Raw genomic sequence first — 27,359 nt, 5'->3', positions numbered from 1 at the left:
GTAGGACTAATAATAATATTGGCAAATAACTCCAATTAGAAATATAGTTTAGTTTTTCTGATTAGTTATGTTTCTTTCCCCATGTGCAGGGAATTCCAGTAGCTTACTGTTGTAACCATGGATATTTAACAACTGTCTATTACTATGAGCGTTCGTAACCATGGAAACCTAAGCTACTGCAATGCCCTGCACATGGGGTAAGCAACATATTTGGAGGTATTTGCTAATAATAATAATAATTATTACAGCTTCTACGTATTGTCATAAGATATTGGAGATGGGGAAAACACCTTTTTTAGTTAAAAAAAAAAAAAAAAAGTCTTGGATGAGTCAATTGTCCTTAACCCCTTTCTGACATCAGACGTACTATCCCGTCGAGGTTGGGTGGGCCCCTATGACCACCGACGGGGTAGTACGTCATACGCGATCGGCCGCGCTCACGGGGGGAGCGCGGCCGGGTGTCAGCTGCCTATCGCAGCTGACATCCGGCACTATGTGCCAGGAGCGGTCACGGACCGCTCCCGGCACATTAACCCCCGGCACACCGCGATCAAACATGATTGCGATGTGCAGGGAAGCATCGTGCAGGGAGGGGGCTCCCTGCGGGCTTCCCTGAGCCCCCCGCAGCAACGCGATGTGATCGCGTTGCTGCGAGGGTCTCTCTACCTCCCTCCCTGCTCCAGGGAGGGAGGTGGCTTCACAGAGCCTGCTCAGAGCAGGCACTGTGAAGCCTGCAGTGCTGTAAGTCAGATCGGTGATCTGACAGAGTGCTGTGCAAACTGTCAGATCACCGATCTGTGATGTCCCCCCGCTGGGGCAAAGTAAAAAAGTTAAAAAATTTTTTTTCCAAATGTGTAAAAAAATAAAAAATAAAAAAAAAATATTCCTAAATAATGAAAAAAAAAAAATATTATTCCCATAAATACATTTCTTTATCTAAATAAAAAAAACAAAACAATAAAAGTACACATATTAAGTATCGCCGCGTCCGTAACGGCCCGACCTATAAAACTGGCCCACTAGTTAACCCCTTCAGTAAACACCGTTAAAAAAAAAAAAAAAAAAAAGTGGCAAAAAACAACGCTTTATTATCATACCGCCGAACAAAAAGTGGAATAACAAGCGATCAAAAAGACAGATATAAATAACCATGGTACCGCTGAAAGCGTCATCTTGTCCCGCAAAAAACGAGCCCCCACACAGCATCATCAGTAAAAAAATAAAAAGTTATAGTCCTGAGAATAAAGCGATGCAAAAATAATTATTTTTTCTATAAAATAGTTTTTATCGTATAAAAGCGCCAAAACATAAAAAAATGATATCAATGAGGTATCTCTGTAATCGTACTGACCCGACGAATAAAACTGTTTTATCAATTTTACCAAACGCGGAACGGTATAAACGCCTCCCCCAAAAGAAATTCATGAATAGCTGGTTTTTGGTCATTCTTCCTCACAAAAATCGGAATAAAAAGCGATCAAAAAAAGTCATGTGCCCGAAAATGTTGCCAATAAAAAGTCAACTCGTACCGCAAAAAACAAGACCTCACATGACTCTGTGGACCAAATTGTGGAAAAATTATAGCTCTCAAAATGTGGTAACGCAAAAAATATTTTTCTCCTTCGCCACATTGGGGGACACAGGACCATGGGTGTTATGCTGCTGTCACTAGGAGGCTGACACTAAGCTGAGACAAAAAAAGGTTAGCTCCTCCCCTGCAGTATACACCCTGATGCTGGCTTCCAGAGACCCAGTTCAAGCTTAGTGTCCGTAGGAGGCACACTGATTTTTACTTTCTAACCGGACGAAGGGGGCGACTGATTCTTTCATGTTCCGATCTCCCCCGAACCTACAACAGGCGAGCACGGGAGTTCACCTCTCCGTATCCTCTCCTGCGACGTGGGAGCCACTGCCTGAGCTGACCCTTTTGGGCGACGGTCCCTTTCACGGGCGCCGATCTCCCCTCTAAGTACAGACGAGCACTGGTGTTTGACCTCCAGTATACACCTCTGCAGCCAGGCCTTTTTATTGCCGGACATCTGCCCTGTCCACCAGGTTTCACCCTCGGCTGTACAGAGGCTCTATTACCTGTGGCGTCCGTGCAGCCCACACTGCATCACCACTGTCTATGCGGCTGATTCAGGTGGTGGACGGTTCCTCTCCACCCCCCTTTCCGGGGTCGGTGGATAGAGGCTTCCCAACCCCTGCACCGTCCCTGTTCTCTCACTCCAGGCACTCCTTCAGCCCCCTGTGCAGCAGCTGCTTCCTCGGGGTAAGTGTCTTGGTGGGGGGGGGGGGGGGTCGCCGGTTCTGCGGTCCGTAGGGCTCCCTTAGCGGTGGCACACATTTTTTTTCTGGCCCCCTTTTATTCCGACCATCAGCGGCCGCTCGCCGGGCCGAGGCCGCAAATTTAGCTCCCGGCTTCGGCCTAGCCGCAGGCTGCATCCCGAGGCTCCGCCCCCTCTTTTGCATCATCTTGCGGCGCCGCCCCCAGGTCCTGGCGCTTCTCGCTGCCTGCGAGATCTCTCTTCCTGATCTCGGCGGCCATCTTGGATTCCTCCCTGCACGCCGCAGTTCCAGCTCTCTGGCCGCAGCTCCAGCTCTCTGGCCGCAGCTTTCCATGTGCAGCGCTGTTATCGCCACACTTCTTCTGCGGGACACAGGACCTCGGTAAGGAGACTACGTCAGCCTCTCCTCTGCAGTGCCGCCCTCACTTCTGTAGTTTACAGACCCTGTGGTCTATTTTACATTAGGTACACCATGTCCCAGTCAAGGTCTAAAAAATCCTCTAAGGTGCATACGACCTTTTTTTCTGCGTGTACCACCTGTCAGGCTCCACTTCCTCGGCCTCAAAGTTCCCCCCTCTGCTCAGCCTGCGATGCCCCATGTGCCCAGGAGCCCTCCACCGCCACCGACTCCGGCGTACCTAGTCCCCCCGCGTGGGTCGCGTCACTCTCGCAGTCCGTGGATTTTTAGCCAATGCCATCAAATCCATTCAGAACCCTCCTGGGGAACGGGACAATCCGTTACAAGTATTAAGAGATCCCTCCGTAGCAGGGGAATCGTCGGCCAGCAGGGGCCGCTCTCTCCGGAAAGCGGCACGGTCATCCAGAAAACGGATCCGTACTACCTCTCCTGAGCGCTCATCTCGCCACTCAGCTTCCGGCAGCTCCACCTCTCGCTCACCCTCTTTGGGGGCTCGCAGCGTTCACGACTCCGAATATGAGTCTGATGTATCCTTAGACCCGGAGGCTCCGTAATTTAGATCTACGGTTGACTCCCTCATCGTAGCAGTCAATCACGCACTTAAAGTGGACGATGACTCTAATTCTGCTCTGGACCACGCAATCTCCTTTACTAGAACCAAGCGTTCTCATAAGACCTTCGCCTCTCACCCAGATTTTCTGGAGATAGTCAGGCGACACAGGGAGCGTCCGGATAAACGTTTCACGGGAAAAAAGGACCTCGTATCGAAGTATCCCTTTTCAGCAGATCTCGTGAAAGACTGGACGGATCCCCCACTAGTAGATCCCCCAGTTTCGCGCCTTGCTTCCAAAACGCTCCTTTCCGTTCCGGAAGGCGCGTCGATTAAGAGTCCCACTGAACGCCAGCTATATTCCCTAGCTCGCTCAGTGTACGAAGCCTCAGGTTCTTCCCTATCTCCCTCCTTCGCCGCGGCTTGGGTGGCCAAGGCAATGGTTTCCTGGGCGGACGCTCTAGCGAAATCTATTCATGAACAGGATCTCCCGGCTGAGATGGCGGACCTTGCTAAACAGATGGCCATGGCCGGGGATTACGTGATGTACGCATCTCTCGATGCAGCATCGGCGGCCTCAAACGCCATTACTATCAGAAGGGCTATTTGGCTCAGAGAGTGGCGCGCAGATTCCTCCTCTAAAATATCTCTGATTTCTCTCCCTTTTCAGAGCGGGCGTCTCTTTGGTGAAAAGCTAGACCAGCTTATTTCTGACGCTACAGGGAGAAAGAGCAAGTTCCTTCCCCAACAGAGGCCCAAGGCGGCCTTCCAGCGCCAGCCATTTTTTCGTTTTCGGCCCTTTTGTACCAGCCCAGCGTGGTCCAATCCTGCCCGCGACCCATTCGGTTTGCCATGAAAATCCTGGGAAAGATGGTTGCAGCAATCGAAGCGGTTCCTTTCGCTCAACTCCATCTCCGCCCTTTGCAACAGGCTCTGCTGGACAACTGGGACAGGAGTCTCACATCTCTCGACCGTTCTTGCCCGTTGTCTCCCCGGATCAGACAATCTCTCGTTTGGTGGACCCTGGGTCCATCTCTTCTCCAGGGGAAGTCCTTTCTCCCGATCCGCTGGTTAGTGGTTACTACCGACGCCAGTCTCCTCGGCTGGGGTGCTGTGTTTCTTCACCACTCTGCCCAGGGCCGTTGGACTGTTCGGGAGTCGAGGCTCCCTATCAACATTCTGGAGGTTCGTGCGATCAGGCTTGCCCTGAATCACTTTCACGCCCTGCTTGCGGGCCACCCGATTCGAGTCCAATCGGACAACGTCACAGCGGTGGCTTACATAAATCACCAAGGGGGTACCCGCAGCAGGGCGGCGATACAGGAAGTCTCCCACATTCTTCGTTGGGCCGAAACCAACCATTCCACCATCTCCGCGGTGCACATTCCGGGAGTCGAAAACTCAGACTTTCTGAGCCGCCAGGGCCTTGCCTCGAGGGAGTGGGAACTCCATCCAGAGGTTTTTCGACAGATCTGCCTTCGCTGGGGGACCCCGGACGTGGATCTGATGGCGTCCAGATTGAACGCCAAGGTCCACCTCTTCATTGCGCGTTCTCGGGATCCCCAGGCCATCAGAGTGGACGCGCTGATATTCCCCTGGAATCAGTTTCAGCTCCCATATGTGTTTCCTCCACTTCCCTTACTGCCGAAGGTGATCCGAAAAATCAAGACGGAGGGTGTTACGGTCATTCTGGTCGCCCCAGATTGGCCACGTCGCGCTTGGTACGCGGAGCTCGTTCAGCTTGTAGCCGACGTCCCCTGGCGGTTACCAGACCGCCCAGACCTGCTTCGCTAAGGACCGATCTGCCACCAGAGCTCAGGGGCCCTACGTTTAACGGCGTGGCTGTTGAAACCTGGATTCTAACTCGAGCTGGTTTCTCTCAGCAGGTCATTCCCACCATGCTAAGCGCTCGCAAGGCGTCTTCCGCTTCCATTTACCACTGCGCTTGGAAGACCTTCTTCTCATGGTGCAGGCTCCGAGGTCACCCTCCGCTACTAGTCTTCTCAATCCCTTGCATCTTGGATTTCCTTCAGTCCGGGTTGGATTCCAGCTTGGCTCTGAGTTCCCTCAAAGGTCAGATCTCAGCGTTATCCGTGTTGTTTCAACGCAGGATCGCTGCCAACCTTCAAGTCAAGACTTTCATTCAGGGGGTCTCCCATGTGGTACCCCCCTACAAAATGCCGTTGGAGACCTGGGATCTCAACTTGGTCTTGGGGGTTCTCCAGGAACCTCCATTTGAACCCCTTCAGGACGTTCCGCTTTCTGTCCTCTCCTGGAAGGTTGCCTTCCTCGTAGCCGTAACGTCTATCAGACGGGTCTCAGAATTAGCCGCTTTATCCTGCCGGGCTCCTTTCCTTGCCTTCCATCAGGACAAGGTAGTCCTACGCCCTTCTCCGGCCTTTCTTCCTAAGGTGGTCTCATCTTTTCACCTTAACGAGGACATCATTCTTCCCTCTTTTTGCCCGCAGCCAAAACAGAGTTGAAAAAGCCCTTCATACCCTGGACGTGGTACGGGCTCTTAGGAGGTACATTTCCAGAACGGCTCATTTAAGAAAATCGGACGCCCTTTTCGTGCTCCCGGAGGGTCACAGAAAGGGTTTGGCTGCGTCTAAAGCCACGATAGCCAGATGGATAGGATTCCTGGATGGCAGATCGAATCCATCGGGTCAGGGGCAGTCCTTTCCCGGCGGGGATTAGAGCACACTCCACTCGGTCGATGGGTGCTTCCTGGGCCTTCCGGCACCAGGCTACAGCGGAGCAAGTGTGCAAGGCTGCAACGTGGTCCAGCCTGCATACTTTCACAAAGCACTACAATGTCCACATTCACTCCTCTGCGGACGCGGCCCTTGGCAGACGTATTCTGCAAGCGGCCGTTGCGCATTTGTAGTCAGATGGTACTCGGAGTAGTCAGATGGTACACGGAGTTATTTGGTTGTATTGTTTCCCTCCCAGGGACTGCTTTTGGACTTCCCATGGTCCTGTGTCCCCCAATGTGGCGAAGGAGAAATAGGGATTTTTGTGTGTACTCACCGTAAAATCCTTTTCTCCGAGCCACTCATTGGGGGACACAGCACCCACCCTGGTAGCCTTACGGCTCGTTGCCTTTTTTAGTTTTGACTTTCGTTGACATGTTATACTCTAATGTTACTTGATATTTTGTTGTTATTATCCTACTGCTTTTGCACTGAACTGGGTCTCTGGAAGCCAGCATGAGGGTGTATACTGCAGGGGAGGAGCTAACCTTTTTTTGTCTCAGCTTAGTGTCAGCCTCCTAGTGACAGCAGCATAACACCCATGGTCCTGTGTCCCCCAATGAGTGGCTCGGAGAAAAGGATTTTACGGTGAGTACACACAAAAATCCCTATTTTGCAATAAAAAGCGTCTTTCAGTGTGTGATGGCTGCCAATCATAAAAATCCGCTAAAAAACCCGCTATAAAAGTAAATTAAACCCCCTTCATCACCCCCTTAGTTAGGGAAAAATTTAAAAAAAGTATTTATTTCCATTTTCCCATTAGAGTTAGGGCTAGGGTTAGGGTTAGGGCCAGGGTTAGGGTTAGTGCTATAGTTAGGGTTGGGGCTAAAGTTAGGGTTAGGTTTGGGGCTAAAGTTACGGTTAGGGTTTAGAGTTGGGAATAGGGTTGGGATTAGGGTTAGGGGTGTGGTTAGGGTTACTGTTGGGATTAGGGTTAGGGGTGTGTTTGGATTAGGGTTTCAGTTAGAATTGGGTTGTTTCCACTGTTTAGGCACATCAGGGGCTCTCCAAACGCAACCTGGCGATCGATCTCAATTCCAGCCAATTCTGCGTTGAAAAAGTAAAACAGTGCTTCCCTTCCAAGCTCTCCCGTGCGCCCAAACAGGGGTTTACCCCAACATATGCAGTATCAGCGTACTCAGGACAAATAGGACAACAACTTTTGGGGTCGAATTTCTCCTCTTACCCCCGGGAAAATACAAAACTGGGGGCTAAAAAATAATTTTGGGGGGAAAGTTTTTTTTATTTTTTATTTTCACGGCTCTGCGTTACAAACTGTAGTGAAACACTTGAGGGTTCAAAGCTCTCACAACACATCTAGATAAGTTCCTTAGGGGGTCTAGTTTCCAAAATGGTGTCACTTGTGGGGGGTTCTACTGTTTAGGTACATTAGGGGCTCTGCAAACGCAATGTGACACCTGCAGACCATTCCATCTAAGTCTGCATTCCAAATGGAGCTCCTTCCCTTCCGAGCCCTCCCATGCGCCCAATCAGTGGTTCCCCCCACATATGGTGTATCATCGCACTCGGGACAAATTGGGCAACAAATTTTGGGGTCCAATTTCTCCTGTTACCCTCGGGAAAATGCAAAACTGGGGGCTAAAAAAATAATTTTTGTTGGAAAAAATTTTTGTTTTATTTTTACGGCTCTGCATTATAAACTTCTGTGAAGCACTTGGTGGGTCAAAGTGCTCACCACACATCCAGATAAGTTCCTTAGGGGGTCTACTTTCCAAAATGGTGTCACTTGTGGGGGGGTTTCAATGTTTAGGCACATCAGGGGCTCTCCAAACGCAACATGGTGTCCCATCTCGATTCCAGTCAATTTTGCATTGAAAAGTCAGGTGCTCCTTCGCTTCCGAGCTCTGTCATGTGCCCAAACAGTGGTTTTACCCCCACATATGGGGTATCGGTGTACTCAGGACAAATTGTACAACTTTTCGGGTCCATTTTCTCCTGTTACCCTTGGTAAAATAAAACAAATTGGAGCTGAAGTAAATTTTTTGTGAAAAAAAGTTAAATGTTAATTTTTATTTAAACATTCCAAAAATTCCTGTGAAGCACCAGTAGGGTTAATAAACTTCTTGAATATGGTTTTGAGCACCTTGAGGGGTGCAGTTTTTAGAGTGGTGTCACACTTGGGTATTTTCTATCATATAGACCCCTCAAAATGACTTCAAATGAGATGTGGTCCCTAAAAAAAAAAAAATGGTGTTGTAAAAACGAGAAATTGCGGTCAACTTTTAACCCTTATAACTCCCTAACAAAAAAAATTTTGGTTCCAAAATTGTGCTGATGTAAAGTAGACATGTGGGAAATGTTACTTATTAAGTATTTTGTGTGACATATCGCTGTGATTTAATTGCATAAAAATTCAAAGTTGGAAAATTGCGAAATTTTCATAATTTTCGCCAAATTTCCGTTTTTTTTCACAAATAAACGCAGGTACTATCAAAGAATTTTTACCACTATCATGAAGTACAATATGTCACGAGAAAACAATGTCAGAATCGCTGGGATCCGTTGGAGCGTTCCAGAGTTATAACCTCATAAAGGGACAGTGGTCAGAATTGTAAAAATTGGCCCGGTCATTAACTTGCAAACCACCCTTGGGGGTAAAGGGGTTAAACCCCTTTCCGAGATCGGGCATAATAGTATGCCAATGTCGGACTCCCCTGTTTGGTGTGGGTTCTGGCGCTAAGCCCTCACCTTTCCGGGCACATGACAGCTGATATATACAGCTGACATGTGCCCGCAACAGCCGCAGGTGGAATCGCGATCCACCCACGGCTGTTAACTCGCGCTTACCGGAAGCGCGTCACTAAACCCGCCCATCGGTGACCCCATCACACGATCGCGGGTCACCAATGGGTCGGCATGACAACCAGAGGTCTCCCGCAGACTTCTATGGTTGTCATTGCTGGATTGCTATGAGCACTATCCAGTGGTCATAGCAAGTGAGCATTTCTACTTCACACAGGCGATCTGATCATCACCTGTATGCAGCAGAGCCGATCAGACAACTGCTTCTTCTAATCTCCCATGGAGACTATATTAAAGCATGCAAAAAAGTAAAAAAAAATAGTAAAAGTTCAAATCACCCCCCTTTCGCTCCATTCAAAATAAAACGATACAAAAATCAAACATACACATATTTGGTATCGCCAAGTTCAGAATCACCCGATTAACCCGGTCGCTAAACAGCGTAACAAGAAACGTAAAAACTCCAGAATTGCGTTTTTTTTTTGGTCACCGCAACATTGCATTAAAATGTAATAACGCGCGATCAAAAGATCATATCTGCACCAAAATGATATCATTGACATTGTCAGCTCAGCGCACAAAAAATAATCCCTCAACCAATCCGAGATCACGAAAAATGGAGACACTATGGGTATCGAAAAATGGTGCTTTTTAAAAAAAAAATAAAAAAATGTTTTAAACAAACTTTGGAATTTTTTTTGTCACCACCTAAATAAAAAAAGAACCTAGACATGTTTGGTGTCTATGAAATCGTAATGACCTGGAGAATCATAATGGCTGGTCGGTTTTAGCATTTAGTGAATAGGATTAAAAAAAACAACCCAAAAAACTGTGGGATTGCACTTTTTTTGCAATTTCACAGCACTTGGAATTTTTTTTCCCATTTTTTTTATCCAGTACATAATATGTTAAAACCAATGGAGTCATTCAAAAGTACAACTCGTCTCGCAAAACAACAAGTTCTCACATGGCCATTTTGACCAAAACATAAAAAAAGTTATGGCTCTGGGAAGTAGGGGAACAAAAAAAGAAAATGCAAAAACAAATATCCTTCTGGTCGTTAAGGGGTTAAAAGGTTATTGCAGAATTAAAAAAAAAAAAAAACATTTTATCACCCATTTGTTAAATATCACTAGGACCCCAGCAAATTCTGAGCTCGGGGCTTTAGGACCCAGAGACCAGCATTCAGCAGCTCCATTCTAAATAGAATGAAGATGTTCATGTGCGGCCTTGATCTTAGGATGACTGGGGGTTCCATCAGTCAGACCTTCAGTAATCAGCAATTTTTTCCCTGTGCCATGGATAGGAGATACTGTTTTGTTTTGAGGGGGGGGGGGGGGGGTTGGAGTATAACTTTGTAAAGGGAATTTTCGTATGTTTAACCCTTCTAAGCCATCTACAGTGGGTCAAATAAGTATTAAACATGTCCCCAATTTTCTAAGTAAATTTCTAAAGGTGCTGTTGAAGTGAAATTCTCACCAGATGTCCATAACAACCCATCCAATCCACACAGGCAAAGAAGTCAACCCGTAGATGTCCATAAATTTAGTTGTGTATTGAGCATACTTACTGAAATTAAAAATGTAATCAATTCGTAAAAGCCTTTGTTGGTGTTGACAACTTCAAGAAGCCACCTGTTTGGAGAAACTAGTCGCATACATTACTCCGATGTGATTTTGGCCCATTCTTCCACATAAAGACTCTTCAAATCCTGAAGGTCCCGTGGGCTCCTTCTTTGAACTCTGAGCTTTAGTTCCTCCCATAAATTTTCTATTGAAGTCAGATCAGATGATTGGCTGGGCCATTCTAGCAACTTTATTTTCTTTCTCTGAAACCAATTGAGTGTTTCCATGGCTGTCTGTTTGGGATCATTGTCTTGCTGAAATGTCCATTCTCGTGTCATCTTCATCTTCCTGGTAGATGGCAGCAGACTTTTTCAAGAATGTCTCAGTGGATTTGTACATTCAACCTTCCTTCAATTATATGACGTTTGCCAGTGCCGTATGCGGAAAAGGTTTCACACCATGATGTTCCAACCTCCAAACTTTCCTGTTTGTATGGTGTTTTGGGGGTAAATTGTAGTGCCTTTTGGCATCCAAATATGGTGTGTATTATGACATCGCAAGAGTTCAATTTTTGTCATTTCTGACCAAACTATATTCTCCCAGTATTTCACAGGCTTGTCTAAATGCCGTTGAGCAAACTTTAAACGCTCTTTAAGATACTTTTTGTTCAGCAATGGAGCATTGCATGGTGAGCATGCATGCAGGTCATGGAGGTTGTGTGCATTACTTAAGGTACCGTCACACTAGACGATATCGCTAGCGATCCGTGACGTTGCAGCGTCCTCGCTAGCGATATCGTCCAGTGTGACAGGCAGCAGCGATCAGGCCCCTGCTGTGCTGTCGCTGGTCGGGGAAGAAAGTCCAGAACTTTATTTGGTCGCTGGACTCCCCGCAGACATCGCTGAATCGGCGTGTGTGACACCGATTCAGCGATGTCTTCACTGGTAACCAGGGTAAACATCGGGTAACTAAGCGCAGGGCCGCGCTTAATAACCCGATGTTTACCCTGGTTACCATCCTAAAAGTAAAAAAAACCAAACACTTCATACTTACCTACCGCTGTCTGTCCTCCAGCGCTGTGCTCTGCACTCCTCCTGTACTGGCTGTGAGCGTCGGTCAGCCGGAAAGCAGAGCGGTGACGTCACCGCTCTGCTTTCCGGCCGCTGTGCTCACAGCCAGTACAGGAGGAGTGCAGAGCACAGCGCTGGAGGACAGACAGCGGTAGGTAAGTATGAAGTGTTTGTTTTTTTTTACTTTTAGGATGGTAACCAGGGTAAACATCGGGTTACTAAGCGCGGCCCTGCGCTTAGTTACCCGATGTTTACCCTGGTTACCGGCATCGTTGGTCGCTGGAGAGCTGTCTGTGTGACAGCTCTCCAGCGACCAAACAGCGACGCTGCAGCGATCCGGATCGTTGTCGGTATCGCTGCAGCGTCGCTAAGTGTGACGGTACCTTTATTGTTTTCTTTGAAGAAATTGTACCTGCTGATTCCAGGTCATTCTGTAGCTCTCCACTGGTGGTCTTTGACAACTTTTCTGATAACTCTTTTCACGTTTCTGTCTTAAATCTTGTGGGGAGCATATGGCTGTAGGCAGTTTTTGATGAAATGATGATCTTTCTACTTCCGGATTATGGCCCCAACAGTGCTCAATAGAACCTTCAAGTTTAGAAATTCTTCCGTAACCAATGCCATCAGTATGTTTTGTGACAATAACGTTGCGAAGGTCATGAGCTGGTTCTTGTGTGGCACTTTGAATGAGACACTTTATTATAGGCCATCAGTTGAACCAGCTGATAATATTTTTCGCAAAGTGGCAGGATTACTTTCCAACTACAGCTGGTGTCAGAACTTTCCATGGCTTTTTCTACCTCTTGCTTCATGTGTTCAATACATGTCCCTGTGTTATTTCTCATTATCACCCTTAACTTAATTTATGGACATCTATGGTTTTACTAGATGGTGGCCCGATTCTAACGCGTCAGGTATTCTAGAATATGTATGTAGTTTATTTATGAAGTTTTCAGAATAATGCAATTTATATACAGGATTCGGCCGGCCGGCCGCGACCAATTAGCGAAGCGTGGTTCAAATTCCTTGCCAATTCGCGGGCGGACTGCGCCTGTTGCTGATTGGTCGCGGCCAGGCGTGACCAATCTGTGAAGCCGGCTCCACGTTTTTGAGGGCCCCCGGGCGAGTCTCAGTGGGCCCCCCCTCTAACACATACCACGATTCATGATGCACAGATACAGCAGAGAAATATAGCACAGCCCACGTAGTGTATAACACAGCCCACGTAGTGTATAACACAGCCCACGTAGTGTATAACACAGCCCACGTAGTATATAACACAGCCCACGTAGTATATAACACAGCCCACGTAGTATATAACACAGCCCACGTAGTATATAACACAGCCCATGTAGTATATAGCGCAGCCCAGGTTTTTGAGGGCCCCGGGCAAAAGAGTCTCAGTGGGCCCTCCTCTTTAACACATACCACGATTCATGATGCACAGATGCAGCAGAGAAATATAGCACAGCCAAGTAGCGTATAACATAGCCCACGTAGTATATCACTGCCCACGCAGTATATAACACGCAGCCACGTAGTAGTATATTGCCCAGCCACGTAGTAGTATATTGCCCAGCCACGTAGTAGTATATTGCCCAGCCACGTAGTAGTATATTGCCCAGCCCACGTAGTATATGGCACAGCCCACGTAGTATATTGCTCAGCCACGTAGTATATTGCCCAGCCACGTAGTATATATAACACACGTAATATATTGCACAGCCAAGTAGTATATAGCACAGCCACGTAGCATATAGCACAGACGTAGTATATAACACTGCCCACGCAGTATACAACACAGGCCAAGTAATATAGAGCACAGCGATGTATGTGTATTGCCCAGCCACGTAATATATACCACAGCCACGTAGTATATAGCACAGCCCACATAGTATATAGCAGAGAGATGTAGTATATAACACAGCCCACGTAGTATATAGCAATGTGGGCACCATATCCCTGTTAAAAAAAAATAATTAAAATAAAAAATGGTTATATACTCACGCTCTGTTGGCCCCCGATCCAGCCCAGGCGTTCACCGATGCTGCTCGCGACTCTCCGGTCCCAAGAGTGCATTGTGGTCTCGCGAGATGATGAGGTAGCGGTTTCGCGAGACCGCTACGTCATCATCTCGCGAGACAGCAATGCATGGACCGGACCGTCGCGAGGAGCAGGAAAGGCGCCGGAAGGTGAGTATAAAATGATTTTTTTATTATTTTTAACATTAGATCTTTTTACTATTGATGCTGCATAGGCAGCATCAATAGTAAAAAGTTGGTCAAAACAGGGTTAATAGCAGCGTTAACGGAGTGCGTTACACCGCGGCATAACGCGGTCCGTTAACGCTGCCATTAACCCTGTGTGAGCGCCGACTGGAGGGGAGTATGGAGGGGGCACTGACTGCAGGGGAGTAGGGAGCGGCCATTTTGCCGCTGGGCTGTGCCCGTTGCTGATTGGTCGTGACAAAATCAGCGACTTGAGATTTCCATGACAGACAGACAGACAGATGGAAGTGACCCTTAGACAATTATATATATAGACTAGATGGTGACCCGATTCTAACGCATCGGATATTCTACAATATGCATGTCAACGTAGTATATTGCACAGCCCACGTAGTATATTGCCCAGCCACGTAGTATATTGCCCAGCCACGTAGTATATTGCCCAGCCACGTATGTAACAGGTTAAAAAAGAAACATATACTCACCTTCCAAGGGCGCCTTGTAGTCCTCTCGCCTGTGTGCGGTGCACTTGGCAGCTTCCGGTCTCAGGGTTGGTATGAGCGCAGGACCTGTCATGACGTCGCAGTCACATGATCGTGACGTCATGGCAGGTCCTTCTCGCATAGCATCCTTAGCACCGGAACCTGCTGCTTGCACTGCCGAGGACAGGATGTGACATGGAAGGGTGAGAATAACAGGGTTTTTATTATTATTTGTAACTTTAGAAATTTTTACTATTGATGCTGCATATGCGGCATCAATAGTAAAAAGTTAGTCACACAGGGTTAATAGCTGCGTAACCGGAGTGCGTTACACCGCGCTTCGGTAACGCTGGCATTAACCCTGTGTGAGGGCTGGCTGGAGAGGAGTACTGAGCGGGCACTGACTGCGGGGAGGAAAGAGCGGCCATATTGCTGCCAGACTGTGGCCGTCGCTGATTGGTCATGGCAATGGTCGTGGGCGTTTTGCCACGACCAGTCAGCGACTTGGATTCCATGACAGACAGAGGCCACGACCAATGAATATCCGTGACAGAAAGACAGAAAGAAGGACAGACGGAAGTGACCCTTGGACAATTATATAGTAGATGTCTTTGCCTGTGTCGATTAGATGGATTGTTAACGACATCTGATAAGAATTTCTTGTCAATATCACCTATTTACTTGGTGACTGGTTCAATACTTATTTCAGCCTCTGTATAAGGGTGTGCAGCTGATGGAAAGTTGAGTAAACTGACATCTTGTTCTCTGCGATCCGGTGTCTTGTTCCTGAAAAAAAAAATCTAAATTCTTAATATGTAACTGAGCTGTTGATCTCTATAGGCCGGACACAGATTTGCCCAACAATCTGCCTGCAGAACTTATATTAAATGAAAAGTGGTGTTACCAGTGTGAGACATGTAATGACTGACAGTCTGCTCTCCTTTGGTCAATTTGTGTCTGGCCATAGATCTGATCAGCTCAGTTACGTAATAAGAAAAAATGTGGATTTCTCAGGAATAAGACATCAAGGTATCATTGTATTCCGCTTCCCATGACCTACATGCCCATATAGACGACTGATTCTACTGCCAGATTCCCTTTAAGCATCTGAAATACCAAATGACACAGATTGCTGTCTAAATATGCATTTGCTTCCTACATTTCTGTGCTCTCACGCAGTCTATTTTATTTCTTTGCAGTGTTTCTGGGGAACCTTACTTGGAAGAACCATACCGAATGACCTGTTTTAAAATTTTTCTTACCGTTCTCCAAGCCTCAAGACTTAATGTAGCGGATGAAATATCAATATGCACTGTAAGTTCCAGGTACAGCTCAAGCACTCCTACCAGAAAATGACTAGAATTGAAAATATGGGAATAATAGCGGAAAGTAACCTCCTGTTAGAAGTTTGTGGAAGATATGGAAGGTGCATGGATTTCACGGGCTGGGCGGCGTATGCGCAGTGTGGTGCCTGAGTTAGCGCCTGTGCATATACCGCACCACAGCACCATTTTATTGAAGACACCGTGTTTGTGAATTCTCAGACAGTGTCTTCAACAAAATGGTGCCCGAGTGTATTACAGCGTATGATCTTGCCGAGTCCATGCTCCACAATGCACACTGCTGGCCAATTGGCACGCAACGGCTGACGTCGGTGTCCACGTGACTGGGCGCATGGCAGTGACGTCGTGCGCCCCCATCGCTTGGATGCTGAAGTCAGCTGCTAGCTTCAGAAGACAACGATGACGCCCTGCAGAGGTGCGGTGGGAAGTTGTGTGGGAGCGTTTGGTTTTTTTTTTTTTCTATGTATTGAAAAATAGGGAGGGATCATATCCATTTATATCTGCCGTCTAGTACCCCAGCTCCAGTCTGTGGCTGCTCTCTGTTGTCCCTGCCTGCTCTGTAGCTACATCCTTGTGTTTAAAGGGAACCTGTCACCAGACAAACTCTATTCACCTGGAGATAGAGGGTTAATCTGCTGGTTAATAGCGTTACTATCATGCCCGGGAACTTATCATGGGGGGAACTTAACTTTATATCCCGCAGCAGCGTTCGGGGTTCAGTCACCGCTCTGACGGCTGCCGCTCTGTATACTCAGAGATGACTGAACCAGCACCGAACGTTGCTGGGGAGAATAAAGTTCATTTTCTCCCCGCATTGTTCAGCGGGCGCCTGGCAGGTTGGTAACACTATTTACCTGCAGGTTAATAGCATTAGTTCTGGGTTCCCTTTAAGCCCAAAGGGGGGAGCACCTGGCTGGCAAAGCCGTGAATGGCATAAAACAGTACTGAGTTTACATGACGTGACTAGAAACTAACCCTTTAAGGACTGAGACTTTTTTTTTTCGGTTTTGTGCTTCTCCTTACAGAATAAACGTCTTTGTTTTGTTGGTGTGGACAACGCACAGCGATGGTTTTATCTTTAATGGTCTGGAGCAGTGCAGACCTTTATGGCCAAGTCTTATGAAATCAAGTAATGAAGGGGTTAAAAGTTAAATTGCTTGTTGTTTAAAGGTAGGGCCAGATGGTGAGGTAGTGGAGAAAGATCCCAGTGCTAGCTGCTATGTTACACTTCCCACTATTTTCCCAGCAGTGGTGTGGTAAGCCACAGCCACATACAGCTATATAGTGCATATCATATACAGCATTACAAAAAACATGTCTGCTTTTAAACTGTCTGGTTGTCTAGGGGGCTGCGTATCTGCTGCTAAGTGGTTTGCGCTCCAAGCTCTAGCAATGTCTTCTATCATTGTGTCTCATTGTGTTCAGCTTCTTTATCCTGTCCTGCACTGATAATACCAATTGGTAGGGACGGTAACAGAACTGGGCTGGGGTATTCTCAAGTTGTCTCTTGAGCAGCTCACAGCTCTGCAGTCTTCTTAATTCCTGGTTGGTTGTGGGGTGGACAATCCTTCTTCAGTGGTAGTTCTGGACAGGATCTTCAACACATTAATAGCCCCCCCATGTTTGTTCTGAGTCTACACTATTATCTCAGCATTTAACCAAGCGCACAGCTCAGGAAAGTGAGAGCCCTGATGAGAACTGCTCTGGAAACTGCCGGTGCTGAGATCAGAGCATTGTGAAGGGGGAGGGAGGTGAGCACTTAATTTCTGTAAAGAAATCAATGGGCTGGAGAGAGGTGATTGGGATGTTTGGAAATAAATCAATTACCGTACATGTAAAACATTTCTTGGTATCTTTTCCAGTTGTTCCAAAATTCTTTGAAAGGCATACAGTCTATTTTGAATGGTAGCAAAATGATCCTCATGGAAACCGATCTACTTGGATCCTTGTTAGCAGTGCTAAAGGTATTACATTTACTTAATTGTCAAATATTCTGACTGTGGTATATTTTGTGTGCTTAATATCTATTTTAACAGCTAACTGAAAATGCTTACAAGTCTGCCCTGAACTAATGAATAGTCAGTACACCCACTGTCTGGTAGAGTACACTTTGTCAGCCAATACAGCTTACTGTGTATAAAGTATTAAATACACATTTTCCTATGTAATAAAACTGCCTGCACATGGCATTCTCCACAGCTTTAGTTATCATTTTGTATAGTTGAGCGTGCTGCCTCGGTGTCTACTCACACATATCTTGGCCACTTTCTAAGAGTCAAAACCAGATTTAAAAAAAACCCTTTATGCACTAACTTTCCATCTTCATTTTCCCATACCCTGTATACCTATTTGTTTTGTATGCAGCCCCCAAAGAAATTATAATAATAATTTTTATTTATATAGCGCCAACATATTCCGCAGCACTTTACAATTAAGCGGGGACATGTACAAACAATAAATTCAGTACAAGTTAAGACAATTTAAACGGAGACATTAGGGGTGAGGTCCCTGCTCGCAAGCTTACAATCTACAAGGAAATGGGGGGACACAATAGGTGAAAAGTGCTTCTTATTTCAGGTCTGGCAATTATAATAAATAGGGATTTTCATATAAAGCTGCTTGATCCGGTCATCAGCCCGTGTGTTTAAGTGCAATAGTCAAGTATCAAGTGCAGTTATCGTGTGGAGACAGATGAATAGTAGGGTGCAGATTCACATGCAGATAATATTTGGAAGGAGGGAACAGGACAAAGTTAGTTTACTGAGTAGTTCATTTGGTAGGCTTGTTTGAAGAGATGGGTTTTTAAAGCGCGCTTGAATAGGTCGGGGCTAGGTATCAGTCTGATCGTCTGGGGAAGTGCATTCCAGAGAGCTGGCGCAGCACGAGAGAAGTCTTGGAGACGGAGGTGCGAGGTTCGGATTACGGGGGATGTTAGTCTTAGGTCATTTGTAGAACGGAGACCACATGTAGGGTGATAGACAGAGATGAGAGAGGAGATATAAGGCGGTGCAGAACTGTGGAGAGCTTTGTGGGTGAGAGAGATGAGTTTATACTGGACCCTGTAGCGAATGGGTAGCCAGTGTAATGACTGGCACAAGATGGAGGCATCAGTGAAGCGGCTGGACAGAAATATGACCCTGGCTGCCGCATTCAAGATGGATTGGAGAGGAGAAAGTTTGGTAAGAAGGAGACCGATCAGAAGAGAGTTGCAGTAGTCCAGACAGGAATGAATGAGAGCGACAGTAAGAATCTTAGCAGTTTCATCGGTGAGAGAAGGTCGGATTCTGGAGATGATTTTAAGATGCAGGTGACAGGAGTGAGTGAGTGATTGGATATAGGGAGTAAAGGAAAGTTCGGTGTCGAATATGACCCTAAGACAGCGGGCATGCTGCTTGGGAGTTATGGTTGAACCCTCCAGGGTAATTTCGATGTTGAGTAGAGTGAGATTAGTAGAAGGGAGAAACACAAGTAGTTCAGTTTTGGAGAGATTTAGTTTCAGATAGAGGGAGGACATGATGTTAGAGACAGCAGACAGACAATCCTTGGTATTTTGAATTAGAGTGGGGGTGATGTCAGGGGAAGAAGTGTATAAGTGGGTGTCGTCAGCATAGAGATGGTACTGGAACCCAAATGTGCTGATTATTTGTCCAATGGGGCAATTAAATAAATATAAACTAATAAGCCTTATTGGTCTGCGATATTAGATTAAGTGGTGCGAGATGTGTGGGCAGCAGATACAGGGCGCCAATGGAAGGTGCCTGCTCTAGGTCACTAGAGAGCCTGACTACATGGAAAGTATGGTGGGAAAAGTGATACATTTTAAAGAGGAATGCAAAGGGTTAAACAAAGACACATAAAATGCAGGTTAGAAACCTTTTTTCTACCTATTGAATGATAGTCTTGTTTTTTGTTTTTATTGTATTTTGTTTCAAATAGTAAGTACTCTGTGTTCGTCTGCCTTAGGGTGACATGCACAACTATTTTGGTCTGTGGGGGAGGCCCTGTGCTTAGTAGTAGTGTGTCCTTTGGGTTGTGTAACCCTAGTTGAGTTAGATGCATATTTAATTGTTAATTTATTGCAGAAGTATATGTTTCATGGACTTCCTGGGCTCAATGTAGAAATGCCTTTAGTACTCTATCCGTCACCTTTGCCTCAGTATGATGGAAGATCACCTTTGAAACCGGAGCAAAGTGAACCCACAGTTCGACCGACTTGGGTAAGAGATTTTTTTTTATTAAAGGGAATCTGACATCAGATTATTTTGCCATTTACCATTAGAGCAGCATAATGTAGAGACAGAGACCCTGATTCCAGCACTGTGTCACTTACTGGGTTGCTTGGTGCAGTTTTGTTAAAATCACCGTTTTATTAGCAGGAGATTATCGTTGGAGGACTAGTAAACCTGCTGCCATATAGTCCTCCACATTCATGAGCTCTGTGTAACCCCGCCCCCAGCACTGATTTTGTTGTACATAATGCATAATAAGTGGTGTGGGCGGAGTTATACAGAGGCCAGCAAACCAGGAACAAATCCCAAAGCAAAAAAACTGGAATACTTTTACCAACAAATCCTTTGGTAAATGTCACCGCTTTCTCCTAAGTAAAGACAATCCTGTCCGTCACGCTAAGGCTATGTGCACACTTTGCAGATTCCACTGCGGATTTTTCCGCAGCGGAATTGCAAAATCCGCAGTGAAAACCCATCGCGGTTTTTACTGCGGATTTATCGCGGTTTTTACTGCGTTTTCTTCTGCAGATTTTCAACTGCAGTTTTCTATTGGAGCAGCTGAAAATCCGCAGAAAAGAAGTGACATGCTGCGGAATGTAATCCGCAGCGTTTCCGCGCGGATTTTTCTGCAGCATGTGCACAGCGTTTTTTGTTTCCCATAGGTTTACATTGAAATGTAAACTCATGGGAAACTGCTGCGGATCCGCAGCGGTCAAATCCGCTGCGGATCCGCAGCAAAATCCGCAAAGTGTGAATATAGCCTTAATATTCAGCTCATCGGCGGGCACTCCAGGCCCGGTCGCTGTCATATCCTCAGCAACCACAGCCATTATGACTATATCTGCATAATGCAAAAATATTTAGTAAAATGAAATAGAAAATAATTCTAGCGATCATAGCAACATTTATTATTAAAAAAGGAAAAACAATGCGTTGTGTCTGCTTCCTACAGGTTAAAGGTGGCCACTTGTTGTTCTATTATTCCCGCTGCGCCCATGAGTATTCCAAGTATTGCTGCCTAGTTCCAGACATATTGGTCTTTTTATTTAGGGCTAATTTTTATGGTCTTTACTAATGGGGCGTTGCATGCAGGGTAATAATACAGAGCCGCCAAAAGACACACTGCTCCACCCCCAGAGAATCCTCTGAGCAACATCCCCTTTTAAAGACCAGAAAAATTAACACAATCAAAAGGCCTTATTTCTGGAACCTTATAGCGAATTTATTAAAGGGAACCTGTCACCTGAATTTGGCGGGACTGGTTTTGGGTCATATGGGCGGAGTTTTCGGGTGTTTGATTCACCCTTTCCTTACCCGCTGGCTGCATGCTGGCTGCAATATTGGATTGAAGTTCATTCTCTGTCCTCCATAGTACACGCCTGCACAAGGCAAGATTGCTTTGCGCAGGCGTGTACTATGGAGGACAGAGAATGAACTTCAATCCAATATTGCAGCCAGCATGCAGCCAGCGGGTAAGGAAAGGGTGAATCAAACACCCGAAAACTCCGCCCATATGACCCAAAACCAGTCCCACCAAATTCAGGTGACAGAGTCCCTTTAAGAGAAAACTGAATACTCAAGTGGGCAAAGGGCAAAAAAAGAGCAAAAATTGAACACTTTTGGCTGCTCCTCTTTTACCTAGCCCTGTACTTTTTAGCATTAAAAAGTTGTTTGTTTGTTTTTTTTATTTGTTTGTTTTATAATGCAGAATAGAAAGAAGAAATCTAGATGTAAACCTAAGAAAGGCCAGCAAGGAGAAGAAAAAAGGGAAGAAATGGAGAATGATTTGTCGGCTGGTCTTGTACCTACTCTAGACAAACTAACAATGAGTGTGAGAGATGCAAATTCAAGCGTCTACTTGGGTCCCCAAAAATCACCGATGAAAACTATTGGCAAAGATACGATAGCCTCACCTTCAAGATTTCGGAAATTCTACAGCAGTGACTCTGAATATTCAGACGCAGAAGGCAGCCTGCAGAGTAAAATAAGGTTAGGAATGTATTTTTTTTGTTATGCGACCTTAGTTGGATTGGGCTAAGCACAGTTGGTATCTTTTTGAGCTGTGCAGCAAGCCCTCTTCGAGGGAACGTATCGTTTATTGAGCCAAGAAGAAATCTGATTTCTGTATGCTAAAGCACGTACAGATTTGCTGATAAAGTGGCGCTAAAACATTATTTTTTGTGCCCAAAAAGGCTTACAGCACACACTCCATGTTCTCGGAATCTGTAGTCTGTTAGCATTTACACATATTTGGCCATTGATTCTCATTATTAAAAAAAGTGTTCTCTATCTTATTTTGCAATTTTTTTTCCTCTTATTGAAAAGTGTAGTCAGCTGCATTTTTCAATAAAGGGAAATGAAAGGTATGCCAATGTTCTTTAGTCATTGGTTCTTTATAGCATGTGCGCGCATTATAGATATACGGTAATTTAGTGAATGTGGGTATGAATATAGCCTTACTTGAGGAGTTGGCAAATACTGTATCTATTGGCAAATTTACTTGTGTTCCAGCTGTACTTTATATTGTTATATCGTTATATTTATAAACAAATTTACACTTATTACATTATTATACATGTTCAAGTGGTTATATACCACTTTCTCCTTCGCCCCATTAGGGGACACAGGACCATGGGTGTTATGATGCTGACACTAATTAGATACAAAAAAGATTAGCCCCTCCTCTGCAGTATACATCCATACACCCTGGCTCCAGCCAAACCAGTTCAAACTTGTGTGTCACAAGGAGGCACATGTGCTCTGATCTTCAGACCACATCTACAGTTTAAGCTATTTTTTTTATTTTTCATTTTTATTTTTCACCTTTTTTTCATTGGATTACAGGAGGCAACAGATCCCTTAAGGGCACCGCTCTCCCCACACCGACAACAGACAGGAATGCGGAGTGCCACCTCCACGTACCCCCTTCTGCATCCAGGCTTATTCGTTTTTACATGCCGGACCACCAGCCCTGTCCCATCCTTGGGGGAGTTAACCCCTTGGATGTCCAGACAGGGCTGTACGGGTTACGGCGATATGCGTTGGGTTGTTGTAGCGGCACCCCACTCTGGTCTCCATCTCTTCATCCCCCTTCAGGTGGTTCTCGCCTTGTTACCCTGGCAAGTTCTTCCAGCATTTCAGCATTGCTTGACTCTTTTTTTTATTTGTGGCTTATGGCATAGTGGCATTTATTCATACTTGTTCTGGCCTACTCTATTTAGTGCACATAGGCTGCGGCCCTTTGGCCACCTATATATCCTATACATGTGGGCCATAACTTTATTTTGACTTGTGCTGATTGGTGGGTTATTTTTCTTGTTTGCATTGTTTGGTTGCAGGATAACATCTGCCCTGCAAATATATAGAGGTATCTAGGGGGCCTTCACCTTATCTAATATATAATTGCCTAGAATACTACTTCCTGCAATTTGTGCCAACTTCCGTGGCTTTGTCCGGAGCTAATGTCCGGAGCTAATGTCCGGAGCTAATGTCCGGAGCTAATGTCCGGAGCTAAGTGACGTCAACAGTGTCCAGTGTCTGATTGGTTGCCGCCTGCTGTGAGCGACCAATCAGAAACGTGCCGTACTGTGACACACTCCGCCCGCCATTTTGGTGTGATTTTTGAATTTTTACCTCACAGCAAGTTTCTACTGCGTGGAGGCGGGCCCAGTGACGTTGCTCTTCAAGCTCCTGCCGAATTTCGTCAAAAAAATGATACCATTTACCAAAACTATATATATTTAGTTGTGAAGTGGTTCAGTGACATTTTCACACCAATTTTGAACTTTTGTTTGGTGTTTTCTCCATATACTGCCTATTATTTTTGTTCTTTCTTACTATTATTTATTAATTGTATTATTCTTACATTTGAATAAATAAAGTATATATGGATTCTAGACTCCCGATTCTTTAGAATCGGGCTGCCATCTAGTTATATATATTTATATATATATAATTTTTTGTCTATGGTGCATTTGGAGCTTTGACATACATACTGTTTCATACATTATAATGATTCATTGTATATTTTTTATAGATCTCCGTTAGCATTATATTCACTTTATATTGTATATGTTGGGGGTTTTTGTGAGTGGGGTGCCTATGTAATTTTACTTACGTTTTATATTCTTGTCATGGTGTACCAAATAAAGTTTGTTATATTTTTTCTTATAATTGTGTGGTGTAGTGTGCAGGCTATACGGTAGTGCTTTTTCTTCTTTTTTGCTTATATTGTAATGCTGCGTTCACATTTGCGTTGTTGGGCGCAGCGTCGTCAACGCAACCCACAACGCATATACACAACGCAGAGTTTTTTGACGCATGCGTTGTCATAAAATAGTAAAGTTCATGAATTTTGGCGCAGGGAAAACACTACAAGTAGCGTCGTCCGCGCCCTGTCTGGTGCGTCAAAATGACAACGCATACCGGCGCATGTCCATGGGCCCCCCATGTTAAAGATAGGGGCGCATGACGCATGCGTCGGTATCCGTCGACGACGCTGCGCCCAACAACGCAAATGTGAACGTAACATTACTTACTACCGGCTTTTTTGCACCTCCCTTTCATTATATCTATTTCGGTAGTGCTCCTTATTTTCATATTATACGGTGTGTGATTTATGCTCCCATTACAGCATAGGACAGAGGTTGAATGCTTGGACTGTGAGGGGAGATAGATTAGCCCTTGCAGGCACAACCCCAAGTCACGTGTGAGAGCAGGCACGTGACGAATAAGTGACTCCACGTTGTAGGGATCCGTGACAATAGGGATCCTTAAATCACAGGGACCCCGGGGTCTTATATCCACATTGTATACACATATGTTGTCCGTGGGTGCTGATTCGGCGGCATTGCCGGTCAAAGAAAAATGGAAACTCCTAGTTCCTGATCTTCAAGATGAAGACTGGGAGACAATTCTTGAATTCCCATCTGGGGTATCTCCCTTGGCCAACAATAAAATGATCCAACTGTATATAATACATCAATCGTATTTAACCCCATCACGACTATTTAAAATGGGCTGAACTAACTCTTCAGAATGTATGAGATGCCAAACAGGGGAAGCAGACTTTATACATATGGTATGGGGATGTCCAGTTGTTCAATCCTTTTGGAGCGAGGTAACATCGTTACTAACCTCCCTTGTACATATTTCTGTTCCTTTGAACCCATTAATATGCTTATTTGGGGTACTGGAAGGAGAGACATGGGGACACCATGTTCAAATTTTTTTTAGGGATTCACGAGGTGGGTGGCCGCACTTCCAGCACAGTCGCAGTCTGCAAGCCTGGCTGGGACGTCAGACCGCCAGAGCTTACTGCGCATGCCCCACAAAGTTTTACACAGCGCGGGCGCCGGTTTTGAAGAGAAAACCGCGCGGAGGGGGCGGCGCCGAAAGCCCCTGAAGATGTGAGTGATGGCAGAGTACCGTTCAAGCTGGGGATTGAGGACCCGCCTCTGTGGACAAAGATTAGGTATTTTTGAAAAGTTTCAAAGCGCTTTATTTTAGTAATACATGAACACAAAACTAAAAGAGCCACCTTGTTAGAATGCAGCATTACTGCTGCACAAGGTGGCTCTTTTAGTTTATAACGGCTGGAGGGGGGTGACAGTGGCCCTTTAATAAATGAATTTAAAAAAAAATAAAATAAATACAGCTCCTTGCCCAAGAATTCGGGCCCTGAGAATCTGCTTGGGGGCCTGATAAAAGGTCATCGAGGGCTTTAAATGGCCCTAGGGCCTGAGGTTCCCCACCCCTGCTCTGACATCCAGGAAGGCTAACAAGGCACATACAGTGTTATACTAGTGATGAGCGCATATACTCGGTACTCGAGATTTCCCGAGCATGCTCGGGTGTCATCCGAGTATTTGTAAGTACTCAGAGTTTAAGTTTTCAGTGCCGCAGCTGAATGATTTACATGTTAGCCAGCATAAGTACATGTGGGGGTTGCATGGTTGCTAGGGAATCCCCACATGTACTTATGCTGGCTAACATGTAAATCATTCAGCTGCGGCACTGAAAACTAAATCTCCGTGTACTTACAAATACTCGGAGGACACCCGAGCGTGCTCGGGAAATCTCGATTACCGAGTATGTTCGCTCATCACTATTATTTACCTCGGGTCCCCAACCTGTAGCTCGGGAGCCACATGTGGCTCGCGGTCCCATGAATTGTGGCTCACGGCTGTCTGTCAGCTTAGTGCATTAGCTCCAGTTCTAGCAAACGGGTATAAAGATCACACCTGAAAATGGTGAGCTATGTGAGCAGCCCTGCACAGAAGAGCAGATCTGCACAGAAGAGCAGATCTGGATGCACATATCCTTCTCTTAAAGGTTTTGAGATGATTTAAGTATGGTACGCTGTCCAAGATGCAGGAAAAGAAATCTCCAGTGTGAAACTCCATTTACTCGGACTCCCATGACAGCACGACAGAGAGAGGGGATCCGCCCATTAGGAACAGGAAACCTACAGATACAAAAGGGCGGTACCTCTCCCTTGCCTCAGTTGTTTTCCTGTTCCTGAGGGGACGGGTGCCTACAGACGAAGGAGCCCAGGCCGGCCCGGCCGGCCGATTACGGTAGCGGGGGGGTCTCCTACCTCGGCCGGTGCGGAGATCCCTGGAGACACCACGGTGGTCCTTGCTGGATTGCACGTCGGTGGTGTTCGCAGCAGGGAGCGGAGTCCGGAGGATTTCCTGCATCCATCAGCGTCGGCGCAGGTAAGTATTCCCATTGGTGGTGCAGCGGTGCAGCATGGCTGCGGGTGCCGGGCTCCGATGTGTGGGCGAGCTCCGGAGCGCTGCCGATCCGTCCCCGGCGTCCTGCACCCCTCTCAGCGTGTGCTGGAGCGTTTCCGGGTGCGGTGACGTGGGGGGGCGGAGTCTGGTAGCCGCTTCCGGGTCGCCGGGCGTCTGCGCATGCGCGGGCGTTCCAAGATGGCGGCGCCCATCGCATCTGAGCGCCGGTTCATCATACAGCCCTCTGCCCTCCTGGCTGTGTCCAGGAACCAATAGGGATAGCGCTGGCCTATCTGCTGACCGGATCCAAGGGGGATATAAGCAGGTCACAATTTCAGAACCATGCTTTTGGTCATAATCCGTCATGGAGAGTGGTGGTGAGCAGCAGCAGCAGCAGCTGTCAGACGAGATGCGTCAGAAGCCCAAAAAGGATAGAGGCGACCAACCTAGTCGGAAAAGCTCATCCGAACAGGGATCCAGAGCTTCGTCTAGGAAAGAACCCCCTCGGATTCCGGTATTTGACTTGGGCGCACGGGTAAGTGATCTACGTGAAAGTTCACTCTGTGACGCGGGCCCCTTATACTTTATCTTTCCAGGGGAAGAAAAGTACGGAAAAATCCAAGCATAAGGAGTGTGCCCTCTGTGGAGTCCCCTTACCCGACTCCTGTACTAAAAAGTTATGTGCCCCCTGTATACAACAGACGGTGAGGTCTACAGGAGTGGTTGGGTGGAAGTGACCTTAGGTCAGATAGTAGTTATCACCTATATTGTCCTCCCCCAGGTAGCAGAAGAGTCCGTGAGTACGGCAAATTTAAAAGAAATGATCCGGCTGGAAGTAAGGGAGTCATTACGATCCCTATCCCAAGCGGAAGGCCCGAAGCATAGGACCCCTGTGGACTCTAATTCATCAGAAGAGGAAAGAGAAGAAAATAT

General features: G+C 46.2%; 1 protein-coding gene across 1 annotated transcript in view; it reads left to right on the top strand.

Moving 5' to 3' along the window:
* HEATR6 (HEAT repeat containing 6) overlaps window positions 1-27,359 on the top strand; it is a 116,284-nt gene that overhangs the window by 37,296 nt on the left and 51,629 nt on the right. The window contains exons 5-8 of the mRNA XM_069756424.1: window positions 15,317-15,431; window positions 17,323-17,424; window positions 19,543-19,677; window positions 21,398-21,678. Of these exons, the coding sequence (XP_069612525.1) occupies window positions 15,317-15,431; window positions 17,323-17,424; window positions 19,543-19,677; window positions 21,398-21,678 (633 nt within the window). The remainder of the gene's footprint in view (window positions 1-15,316; window positions 15,432-17,322; window positions 17,425-19,542; window positions 19,678-21,397; window positions 21,679-27,359) is intronic.

Source organism: Ranitomeya imitator, chromosome 3 (genome assembly GCF_032444005.1).
Source record: "Ranitomeya imitator isolate aRanImi1 chromosome 3, aRanImi1.pri, whole genome shotgun sequence".
Lineage (NCBI taxonomy): Eukaryota > Metazoa > Chordata > Amphibia > Anura > Dendrobatidae > Ranitomeya > Ranitomeya imitator.
Note: the sequence above shows the minus strand (reverse complement) of the source record. Positions and strands in the feature narration are given on the sequence as shown.